The 12,110-nt window shown below is 53.7% G+C and overlaps 1 protein-coding gene across 2 annotated transcripts in view; it reads right to left on the bottom strand.

Annotated features, from left to right (window-relative positions):
- The window catches only part of DCAF13 (DDB1 and CUL4 associated factor 13), a 78,378-nt gene that overhangs the window by 63,155 nt on the left and 3,113 nt on the right, over window positions 1–12,110 (bottom strand). For both annotated transcript variants that reach the window (XM_063924245.1, XM_063924247.1), the window contains exon 3: window positions 536–643. In XM_063924245.1, coding sequence (XP_063780315.1) covers window positions 536–643 — 108 coding nt within the window. The remainder of the gene's footprint in view (window positions 1–535; window positions 644–12,110) is intronic.

Raw genomic sequence — 12,110 nt, 5'->3', positions numbered from 1 at the left:
AGCAATCTATGTTTACTTGATAAATATATAAGAAAGTGATTTGCACGCATACCCAGAATTTGGGGAGCAGGAACATGTAAGAGATAAATTCCTGCTCTTATGCGTACCATGCAACTCGGCTCCAAATTAATTTTTCTAATTAAAGTTCTACTGTGTACCAAACATTGAGGGAGTAACTCATAACTCTAAAATTGTTCTTCTACACAATATGGCCAATTAGGAGACTCACACAGGCCATGAATATTGGACACTTCATTTGTAAACCATATTTACAGTCCAGATCAGGTTTTTTTTTAAACAAAGCAGTAAACCGATCACGTGACTGCTATATAAAACAGAAGCAATCTCCCAGAGCTTCCGTGCTTTCTGATGGGTGTAAAGGAAATGGCCCCAGAACAGCTGTAAAAGTATAAGCTGGAAATTTGACAAATAACTTGCACAATTTCCAGGTTGTCAGAGGAGTCTGCAAACTGCACATTAAATATGAAAAACCTGTAATAGTTTGGGGTATAGTGAAACCTTAACTGGTACATACTGTAAAAAAGGAGGTACCGCAGAAACGAACACAAAGCCCTCGGACAAAGCCTTCATGTGCCTGGATTGTTCGGGTGCACTTACGTGTGGCCAGATTCCACAGCTTCACCTGAGAAATGGGAAAAAAAATATATATTCGTGTGCAGACAAGTGTATGCAAAATGTAAAGAAAGCCATATTGTCTTTAATGCTTGAGTGTAAAGAAGGCTACACACTAGAAGATGTGCTCGGTGAGTGGTATCGCCTAGTGTTTCTCCTCCCTGGCCGCCTGACGGCAGGCATGCACGCAGTCCGATATCACACAGTGACTTTATGCCGTGGCCGGCCGGAACATGCACCTTTGGACGATGATTGAGCTGCATGCACGCCCGAGACCAAGGGTCGCGCATCACGCAGCCGCATACACACTGGGCGATATAGTAAACTATATCGCTCAGGAGGGGAAAAGTTAGCGATATAGGTCAGTATAGTGCTAAGTGTGTATGCACCTTTAGACTGAATAAGTGACATCTTCAGAAGATATGTCTTTTTAGACTTGAACATCAATAAACAGATATCTAAATTGTTTTTTTCTACAAAGAGCTACAAAAAAAAAAAAAGAGGATTTTGGTACTTACCGATAAATCCATTTCTCTGAATCCTCTAGGGGACACTGGAGCGTTCTTAGACATTAGGGGTGTGAAGCTTGCAACCGGAGGTGTGGCACAATCTAAAAATTAGCATTGTCTGCACAGCCGGCTCCTCCCCCTTCACATCCCTCCTCCCCCAGTTTGGAAAATTTGACTGAGAGAAAAGGACATGACACTATAGCACCTGGCGAGGAACCGAACTGTACAATATATCAAACAGCAGCCAAGAAACTCTTAACCGAAAAACTAACGCTGTTTGTACGAACTCTTTGAACAAGAACCTTTGAACACAGCAGGTTGACAGCACCGAGGCGGGCGTCCAGTGTCCCCTAGAGGATTCAGAGAAATGGATTTATCGGTAAGTACCAAAATCCTCTTTTCTCTTTCATCCACTAGGGGACACTGGAGCATTCTTAGACATTAGGGGACATACCAAAGTTACCCCCCAGGGAGGGAGTGCTGTCGATGGCCTGTTAAACTAAACGTCCAAACTTAGAGTCTCCGGACGCAAAGGTATCAAACTTGTAAAAGTTCGCGAACATGCGGTCTAAAGACCACGTTGCCGCTCTGTAAAGTTGGAGTAGTGGAAGCACCTCTGACAGCCGCCCATGAGGCACCCACTGATCGGGTGGTATGAGCACCCGTCCGAACCGGAACCTGTTTACCACAGGAAATGTAAGCTTGCCGAATGGCAATTCTAATCCATCTAGACAAAGACTGTTGAGATGCTGGCCAACTTTTCTTTGTCCCATCATAAAGACAAACAAAAGGTCCGACTCTCTGAAGGACGACATAACTTGTACGCATACCCGTAAAGCTGGGACAACATCCAAGGACACGTCCCCATCTGCGAGACCCGGAAAGATGGGACCACAATTGGCTGGTTTACGGGAAACCCCGAAACAACCTTAGGAAGGAAAACTGCTCTTGTACGGAGTTTTGCCCTACCCTCATGAAATTTTTTTTTAAAAAGGGACTCTTACACGTTGAGGCTCCCAACTCGAAAACCCGCCTGGCCGAAGCCAAGGCAAGCAATAATGTGACCATCCAAGGGAGATACTTCAGGTCTGATCTTGCTAACGGCTCAAAAATTGGTGATCACCAAATTTCCCACATCCAATTTAAGTCCCAATGCGCAGCGGGAGGATGAAAAGGGGGTTGGATCCTCAGAACCCCCTGTAAAAAGGTTTGAACCGCTGGCAAGGATGCTAACCGCTGTTGAAATAGGATGCAGAGAGCCGAAGCTTGAACCTTCAGAGAGCCCAGCCTCAGTCCTATATCTAGACCGGCCTGAAGGAAAAGTAGAAGTCTGGATAAGTGGAAGTTCATCGAATTCCACCCACGTTCTTGACGCCAGTTCATGTGTCTCTACCAAATCCTGTGCATGGCTGTGACCGGCTCCCTAGCGGCAATCCTCGTATGAATGGCCTTTCCTGGTATCACTCTATTTCTTAAGATCCGGGTTTCAATAGCCACGCCGGTAAACGCAGCCTGTCTGCGCGGTGGAACGGTCCCGGAGATAGCAGGTCCTCTCTCTCTGCGGTAACCGCCAAGGATCTTCCGCTAGTAACCCTCGCAGGTCGGAGTACCAACTCCTGCAGGGCCAATCTGTGCGATGAGAATTGCCCACACTCATCCTCTGTTCAACCTTGTCAGAACTCTGGGTATGAGTGGGAAAGGTGGGAAGATGTAAACCTTCTTGTAACACCAAGGTTAAGGCGTCCACTCTGCAGCTTGATCTCTTGTCCTGGACACATATCTGGGCAACTGATGGTTTTGCCGAGACGCCATTAGGTCCACTTGAGGTAGACCCTCAAAAATCCGTGGATGTAGGCACCACTCTCCCAGATGCATGTCTTGTCGACTAAGATAATCTGCTTCCCAGTGTTCCACACCTGGAATGAACACTGCCGAGAGAAAGATGTTTCGCCTTTCTGCCCACAACAAGATCCTTGTGGCTGCCTTTAACGCCATCCTGCTGTTTGTTCCTCCTTGACGGTTCATGTAAGCCGTCGTCGTGACATTGTCCGACTGTACCTTGACGTGTTGACCCGTGACAAGGTCTTCGGCTAAGAGAAGCGCATTGTGAACTGCTCTCCATTCGAGTATGTTTATTGGTAGGATAATGTCCATCTGTCCTGAAACTGATGGTCCTCGAAGACGGCACCCCAACCTCTGAGACTGGCATCCGTTGTCAGGATCCTCCAAACCCAAATGCCGAATCTCCTGCCTGCTGCGAGACTTTTGTGCAACGACCATCAAATTAAGGAGGTTCGTATGCGTGGTGGAAGCTGGATTCTCCAATGGAGCAGCTAGTGTGAACCTGCTCCCTGAGTAATGAGGTTCAACTGGAATGGTCGGGAATGAAGTCTGCCGTTGGAGAGCTTTGAACGATACCACCATCTTCCAGAGAAGTTGTACACAGGGATATAGAGAAACCGTTTGTGTCCTCAGTACCTGAGCCACTAATCTTTGTAAGTCCTGGACCTCAGTCTCCGGTAAGAATACTCTCAATCGTACCGTGTCCAAGATGAGACCGAGGAATTGAATCCGCTGAGTTGGTATAAGGTTGGATTTCTGAAAATTCACAATCCATCCATGTTGAACGAGAAAGTGATGAGATATCTGAACATCTCTGATCAGCTGTTCTTGAGACGATGCCTTGATCAGTAGATCGTCTAGATAAGGTATAATCATGACCCCCTACAGTCTCAATCATGCAACCATGATTGCCATAATCTTCGTAAAGATTCTTAGGACTGATGATAGACCGAACGGCAAGACCCTGAATCGGTAGTGATCCGTCACCAGTGCGAACCCTAAGTAAGCCTGGCGAGGAGTCCAGATTGGGATATGCCGATATGCATCCTTTATGTCCATGGATACCATGAACTCGCCCCGTTTCAAACCTGCAATGACCGATTGGATTGATTCCATCTTGAATTTGTAGACCACTTTTTAAATTTAGTATTGGTCTGACCGTCCCGTCTGGCTTTGGCACGACAAAAAGATTGTATTAGAAACCCGTTCCTCTCAGAGAGGCTGGAACCGGGGTAATGACTTCCGACCATAGCAATTTTTTAATTGCTGTCAGTAATGTTTTTGCTTTGTGAGGACACTAAGGCAATACCATCATAAAAAGACTGACTGTGAGGCCTCTGTTGAAAATCCAGTTTGTACCCCTGGGGGATTAGGTCGTTTATCCAAAGTTCTGGTGAGGTTTCGGCTCAGACGTCCCAAAAACTTTCCAGACGCGCGCCCACCAAGGAAGACCCCAGGTGATCTGTTAGGCCGTCATGCCACGGTTTTGTCAGGATGTTTACCCTGCTTTCTGGTCGTTGTCTGTGAACGGCCTCTACCTCTGGCTCTATGTGCTTGTGTACCGAAACCCCCTCCTCGGGCTTGAAGGGACTACGATCTAAATGAATTAAACATTGGTCCCGAATAACCTCTCCTAACCTGTGGAGTGGTTCTCGTATTAACGAGTAGGAAGGAAGGTGGACTTCCCTGCCGTAGCTCGTGAAATCCACTTGTCCAACTCTGGCCCGAAAAGCACTTCACCCCTAAAGGGGATGGATTCCACTGCCTTCTTGGTGTCAGAGCCTCCCTGCCAATCTTCTGAGCAATAAAAACCGTTCAGCCGATATGGCCTATGCAGAGAAGCACGATGCTATCCCACTAATATCCTTTGAGGCTTGACACAAGTCTGAAGCTGATTCTCAAAGGCATTCCGGCAGTTGGGTAATTTCTTCCAAGCTATTTTCCTCCTCAATAGCCTGTACAATACGTCCAGACCATGCTCTCACGGCCTTGTTAACTCAAGCACAGACGCTCGTAGGTCTCTGTGCTGCACCTGCTGCTACAAAAAATTTACCTGAAAGCCGTGTCAATCTTACGGTCTGAAGCACTTTAAGGTCGTTACATTAGGTATTGGTAAGATTGTCTCCTGTGACAACCTTCCTAGAGATTTAAACTCTTGCAGTTTAGTATCTTAAGCGCTTCTATAAGGAAATCTAGACCCGTAACCTCTGGGTCCTCCTCCTGAGTATTGACATCAAAGTCTCAATTAAGTCGCCTTAATGTATGACCAGACCCCTCTCCGACTAGTAGAACTGTGAGGTGTCTCTGACCGCCTTGCGCCATTATTTATTGTACGCTGGCGGTGTTAAGTTAATCAGAAATTCCCCTAGTTTTGAAAATCCCTCAGCCCAGTCGGACTGATGTCTGCGGGATTCTTCTCTTGGGATTATTTGCCAGGGCTTGTTCCCATGCCCCTGTTGGAATACCGCTCCCGGGTTTAGCGTCCTTATGAATCGCATATCCCGGAGCTGCCCCCGTAGTGTTCTTATTACACTTGTTTGTGGTGCTTTAACCACTGAGCGCACCGTAATGCTTTTCCTCCTTTTATAATAGGAATGGAAACACCATAACGGATGGTGGGCAATAGGTACACTGGATACACCTGGTTGAATTTTTTTTTTAAATAAAAAAAATCATACTAAAAAAATTATTTTAACATCAGCTTTGTTGCAACCCCCGCACACCCAACTGTTTTTTTCAGCTGTGAGGCCGGGTTTGTGATCCAGTCGCTTCTTTTATTCTCTCAGGATCTGTGTATCAGAAGTACTTTGAAAATACAGATTACTAGGTGATTCATCGCATCCTACGGGCGCTCTTCACACCGTCGTTAGGGGCTACGCCCCGTTAACCTCTGCACGCCTTTGAACATACGCAGGGCGGTAGATAACAGAATCAGAAACGCAGGGCAGTATAGAGGGCATACAGAAATGGGTTCCGGTTGAGATAAGATAGAGAGGCGTAGGGGGAGAGAAAGGGAATGTACAGAAACGCTGTGCGATCGGTAAAGGATAGGGAGAGGCAGGGTGGTAGGGAGAGGATAAAGAGAGGGAAGGTGTTAGACAGAAAATACCGTTGCAAGGGGCTACGATCCATTATCCCCTGCACGGGCTTCAGCTGTGCTATAATTGTTATTATATGGAGTATTACCTGTTTTTTTTTTAATGGCAGTAGGTAAATATTGTAAGGGGGGAGGGCGTGCGATTGTCAAGGGGGCGTAGGCCTTTGTGAGGGCGTGCAGAGTGGCCGCAGGGCACAATGAATAACATAGTGTAGAGTGTAGTATATATTGCTAGGGTCTGCATTATGAAGTACCAGATGAGTAACAGCAATGCACTGTAGATAAGATACGAAGGTGCTGTGGCCACAGGTAGCAGAGGCGCTTATACACACAATGGCCACAGGTAGCAGAGCCGCTTATACACACAGTGGCCACAGGTAGCAGAGCCGCTTATACACACAATACCCACAGGGGGCAGAGGCGCTTATACACAGTGCCCACAGATAGCAGAGCTGCTTATACATACAATACCCACAGGTAGCAGAACCGCTTATACACACACAATACCCACAGGGGGCAGAGGCGCTTATACACACAGTGCCCACAGATAGCAGAGCCGCTTATACACACACACAATACCCACAGGTAGCAGAACCGCTTATACACACACACACACACACACACACACACACACACACACACACACACACACACACACAATACCCACAGGTAGCAGAACCGCTTATACACACAATACCCACAGGGGGCAGAGGCGCTTATACACACAGTGGCCACAGGTAGCAGAGCCGCTTATACACACAATACCCACAGGGGGCAGAGGCGCTTATACACAGTGCCCACAGATAGCAGAGCTGCTTATACATACAATACCCACAGGTAGCAGAACCGCTTATACACACAATACCCACAGGGGGCAGAGGCGCTTATACACACAGTGCCCACAGATAGCAGAGCCGCTTATACACACACACACACAATACCCACAGGTAGCAGAACCGCTTATACACACACACACACACACACACACACACACACACACACACAATACCCACAGGTAGCAGAACCGCTTATACACACAATACCCACAGGGGGCAGAGGCGCTTATACACACAGTGCCCACAGGTAGCAGAGCCGCTTATACACACAATACCCACAGGGGGCAGAGGCGCTTATACACACAGTGCCCACAGGTAGCAGAGGGGCTTATACACACACAATACCCACAGGTAGCAGAGCCGCTTATACACACAATGGCCACAGGTAGCAGAGCCGCTTATACACACAATACCCACAGGTAGCAGAGGCGCTTATACACACAGTGGCCACAGGTAGCAGAGCCGCTTATACACACAATGCCCACAGGTAGCAGAACCGCTTATACACACACAATACCCACAGGTAGCAGAGCCTCTTGTACACACATTACCCACAGGTAGCAGAACCGCTTATACACACAATACCCACAGGGGCAGAGGCGCTTATACACACAGTGCCCACAGGTAGCAGAGGGGCTTATACACACAATGGGCACAGGTAGCAGAGCCACATGTACACACATTACCCACAGGTAGCAGAACCGCTTATACACACAGTGCCCACAGCTAGCTGAGCCGCTTATACACACAATACCCCCAGGTAGCAGAGGCGCTTATACACAGTGCCCACAGGTAGCAGAGGTGCTTATACACACAATGGGCACAGGTAGCAGAGCCACGTGTACACACAATACCCACAGGTAGCAGAGCGGCGTATACACACACACACACACAATACCCACAGGTAGCAAAGCCGCTTATACACACAGTGACCACAGGTAGCAGAGCCGCTTATACACACAGTGTGCACAGGTAGCAGCGCCACTTATTCAATGGCCACAGGTAGCCGTGTTGCTTATACACATAATGGCCACAGTATTAGTGTTTCTAATTAATCCAATGTCCATTGGTAGCAACTATACTCACAAAAGTTTGGGGGGTTTGGAAATGGGGTGGGGTCTGTAGATGCTGGTGGTGGAGGGGCAGGTGCAGGAGGCTGTGGATGAAGGAGGGGGTCTGGAGGTGCTGTGTGTGGGGGAGGGGCGATGTAGGGGGAGGTGGGGTTGCAGAGGGGGAGGTTGGGTGATGGTTTGTAGAAGTGCTGGGGGTGAGGGAGGTGTCTGTAGATGATGGGGGTGGGGGAGGTGCTGTGGGTGGGGGAGTGGTGGCTGTGGGGGTGTGGTGGTGGTCCGGATGTGCCACGGGCAGGGGAGAGGCGGGTGCGGGGATGGGGGAGGGGATCAGAGGGCGCTGTGGGTGGGAGAGGGGCTGGTGCGGGGTTAACGCAGTTGGGGAGGGCCGGCTGTGGTGGTGTTGCGGGTGGTGGAGGGGCAGGTGCGTGGGTGTTGGGGAGGGGCGGGTGCTGTGGGTGGGGGCCATTTGGCGGGGTGGTGCGGTTGGGTGGGAGGTGGGTGTGAGGGTGCCACGGTTGCGGGGGCGGGTGGTGCTGCAGGAAGGGGAGGGGTGTGGGAGCAGGGGTCCTGTACGTAGGGGAGGGGCGGGGTGCCATGGGTGGAGGGTTGGGAGCAGGGGTGATATGGGAGTGGGAGGGGTTGTGGGAGAAGCTGGTGTGGAAGTGCCGTGGGTGGGGGAGGGGGGGCTGCGGGTGGGAGTGTGGTGCCATGGGTGTGGGAACAGGTGCGGGGGGCAGGGACGGGTGCAGTAGTGCTGCGTTTGGGGTGTGGGAAGCGGCTGCGGGGGTTTCCAAGGGTTGGCGCGGGTGGGGGAGGGGGTGCGGGAGCAGGGGTGTTGCGGATGGGGGAGCGGCGGATGCAGGAGGGGCAGATGCGGTGGTGGTGCGGGTGGGGTGGAGGGGTGTAGCGGGGGAGAGGTGGGTATAGGGGTGGAGTGGCGGGGGTGCCGCGGGTGGGGGAGGGGGCAGTTTGCCGGGGTGGTGCGGTTGGGGGTGGGTGGGTGTGAGGGTGCTATGGTTGCAGGGGCGGGTGGGGGGGTGCTGCAGGTAGGGGAGGGGTGGGGGCGCGGGAGCAGGGGTGCTGTGCGTAGTGAAGGGTCGGGGTGCCATGAGTGGGGAGTTGGGAGCAGGGGTGATGTGGGTTTGGGAGGGTTGGGGGGGCTGTGGGAGAAGCTGGTGTGGGAGTGCCGTGGGTAGGGGAGGGGGGGGGGGTTCTGGGCGTGGGGGCGTTATGCCATGGGTGGTGGTCAGGTGTGGGGGGGCAGTGGCGAGTGCAGTGGTGGTGCGGATGGGGGGTGGAAGGCGGCTGCGGGGGTTCCGAGGGTTGGGGGTGTGGCGTGGGTGGGGGAGGGGGTGCAGGGGTGGGTGCAGGAGGGGCAGATGCCGTGGTGGTGCGGGTGGAGTGGAGGATGCAGGGGTGTAGCGGGGGGAGAGGTGGGTATGGGGGTGGAGTGGGGGGGTATCACGGGTGGGGGAGGGGGTGGTTTGCCGGTGTGGTGCATTTGGGGGGGTGGTGGGTTTGAGGGTGCCATGGTTGCAGGGTTAGGTGCTACAGGTAGGGGAGGGGTGGGGGTGCGGGAGCAGGGGTGCTGTGCGTAGGAGAGGGGCGGGGGTGCCATGGGTGGGGGGTTGGGAGCAGGGGTGATGTGGGTGTGGGAGGGCTGTGGGAGAAGCTGGTGTGGGAGTGCCGTGGATGGGGGAGGGGGGGTGCTGGGGGTGGAGGGACAGGTGCGGAGGGGGGGCAGGGGCTGGAGCAGTGGTGGTGCAGTTGGGTGGTGGGAGGCAGCTGCTGGGGTTCCGAGGGTTGGGGCGGTGGTGCGGGTGGGGGAGGGGTGGGTGCAGGATGGGGCAGTTGCGGTGGTGGTGCGGGTTGGGTGAAAGGTGCAGCAGGGGGGAGAGGTGGGTATGGGGGAGGGGCAGGGTTGCAGCGGGTGGGGGAGGGGCGGGGGGTGCTGCAGGTGTGGGAGCTACGGGTGGGAGCGGATGTGGGGGATGCGTTGGGTGCCGCAGGGGGGGCCAGCGGGTGTTGGTGCTGTGGGTGGGGGAGGGGGCCGAGTGCCACGGGTGGTGCAGGTGTTGGTGCTGCGGGTGGGGGAGGGGGTGGATTGCCACGGGTGGTGGGTGGATGCGGTGGGTGTGGCGGGTAGGTGGCGCGGGTGTTGGTGCTGCGGGTGGGAGTGCCGCGGGTGGGGGGCGAATGCGGTTGGTTGCTTCGGGTGTTGGTGCTACGGGTGGGGGAGGGGGCGGGAGTTCCGCGGGTGGGTGGCGCGGGTGTTTGTGCTCTGGGTGGGGGAGAGGACGGGAGTGCCGCGGGTGGTGGGTGGATGCGGCGGGTGTTTGTGCTACGGGTGGGGGCGGGAGCAGTTGCGCCACAACGTGGGTGCGGGCCGCACCCGGGTGTTACCCTCTGAGGGGTGACACCAAAGTGCAGACTCCTGTCACAGTCCAGAAGCCAGCACTGCAGATTCAGCAGTGTCCGGGTGAAGGCCGTATGCCCCGACCCACAATGTGCCGAAAACGGGGGTCAAGACGCGGTGCCACGCCCCCTTCCACGAAGCCACGCCCCCTTCCACGAAGCCACGCCCCCTTCTACCCGCGACCGCGGGAAAGTGACGGGTGGATGCCGCGGGTGGGGGGCAGATGCGGGTGGTTGCCGCGGGTGGAAGGGGGCGCGAGTTGTGCCGAAAACGGGGGTCGGGAAGCGAAGCCACGCCCCCTACCGCGAAGCCACGCCCCCTTTTCACCCGCGACCGCGGGTAAGTGACGGGTGGATGCCGCGGGTGGGGGGCAGATGCGGTGGTTGCCGCGGGTGGGAGGGGGGGCGAGTTGTGCAGAAAACGGGGTTCGGGATGTAAAGCCACGCCCCTTCCGCGAAGCCACGCCCCCCTTTTCACCCGCGACTGCGGGTAAGTGACGGGTGGATGCCGCGGGTGGGAGGGGGAGCGAGAGCAGCTGCCAGTGCTCAGCATGTCCCCCTGAACTCTGCAGCAGCCGCTAGTCTGTGAGGCGGGTAGTGTGAGTTCCGCTCACAGTCAGCGGCTGCGGTGTCACCAGGGAGTGTGTACGGGGAGAAGGGAGACAGGGGACTGGGCGGAGATGGGGAGGGGACTGGGCGGAGAGAGGGAGGGGACTGTTCCTGGCCAGATCTGTGCCTGTGACTCCGCCCAGCGTTACGGGCACAGAGTCACAGACTTGGGCAAATATATAGGAGATCCTCATTAAAAACACATTGAAAATCCATTGCAGCAGAGCCTAAATTCCCAGTAGAGGGAGCAACATCTCTCTATTATAAAGAATCCCTCCCTCCATCCGGATTTGCTGTCCCTAGTGGGGCGTCAGCTAACCTGTTGGCGCCTCTTCTGTATATGAAAGATGGCTGCCACTGAAAATTTTTGATCACTTCATTAAAACAACCTTAGCGCCCCTTCAGCATGTTTAAGCTTCTGATTGGGGCTTAACGTGTTGGTGCCTCCTGATGAGCCACTGAGGCTTTGGCCGCTGTCATAGTCCCCCCCCCCCCCCCCCCGCTTAGCCCACCGTGCCCTTTGTGCTAGTGCATGCGACAGTGGGAGGTTTGCAGGGGCACAGTACACTGGCGAGCATTGGGGAGCCACAGCTTCCAGCCGCTACATCACTGCCAGCGGAGGGAGATGGGGCGGCTGTGGAAGAGACCGGCAAGGCTGCGGCTTCCAGCCGCGAGATGTCCCGGCATCAGCTGAAGGGGGGCGGAGGCGGCAGACGCGTTACGTTCTCCTCCGAGACCGAAGGTAGCGGATTGCAGAGACCGGTGGGACTGCAGAGCCAGAAGACAGCAGCGTGAAGAGCGTGAGGCGCGGGTCTTGGTGGCGGGGGTAAGTGCCGGTGGGATTGCTGCCTGGTGAGATTAACTAGGGCCCTTAACAACCAGTACTCACTGCCCGTGATCCTGTGCTGCTCTGTGCTCAGGATTTTCTGTGGAGAGATGCAGGTCCCCTTTATTAGGGATCATTGTCTCTCAAGATTAAAGACATTTGTCCCCCTTTTCATTAGGTTGACTCTGAATTCATTGTAGAAATAAAAATAAAATCTTTTTCTGTGGAGCATAGCTCCTATGTGCTTCACCTCCAAGCACAATTTTTCAA

Source organism: Pseudophryne corroboree, chromosome 5, assembly GCF_028390025.1.
Source record: "Pseudophryne corroboree isolate aPseCor3 chromosome 5, aPseCor3.hap2, whole genome shotgun sequence".
Classification (NCBI taxonomy): domain Eukaryota; kingdom Metazoa; phylum Chordata; class Amphibia; order Anura; family Myobatrachidae; genus Pseudophryne; species Pseudophryne corroboree.
This window is presented reverse-complemented; position numbering and strand designations above follow the sequence as displayed.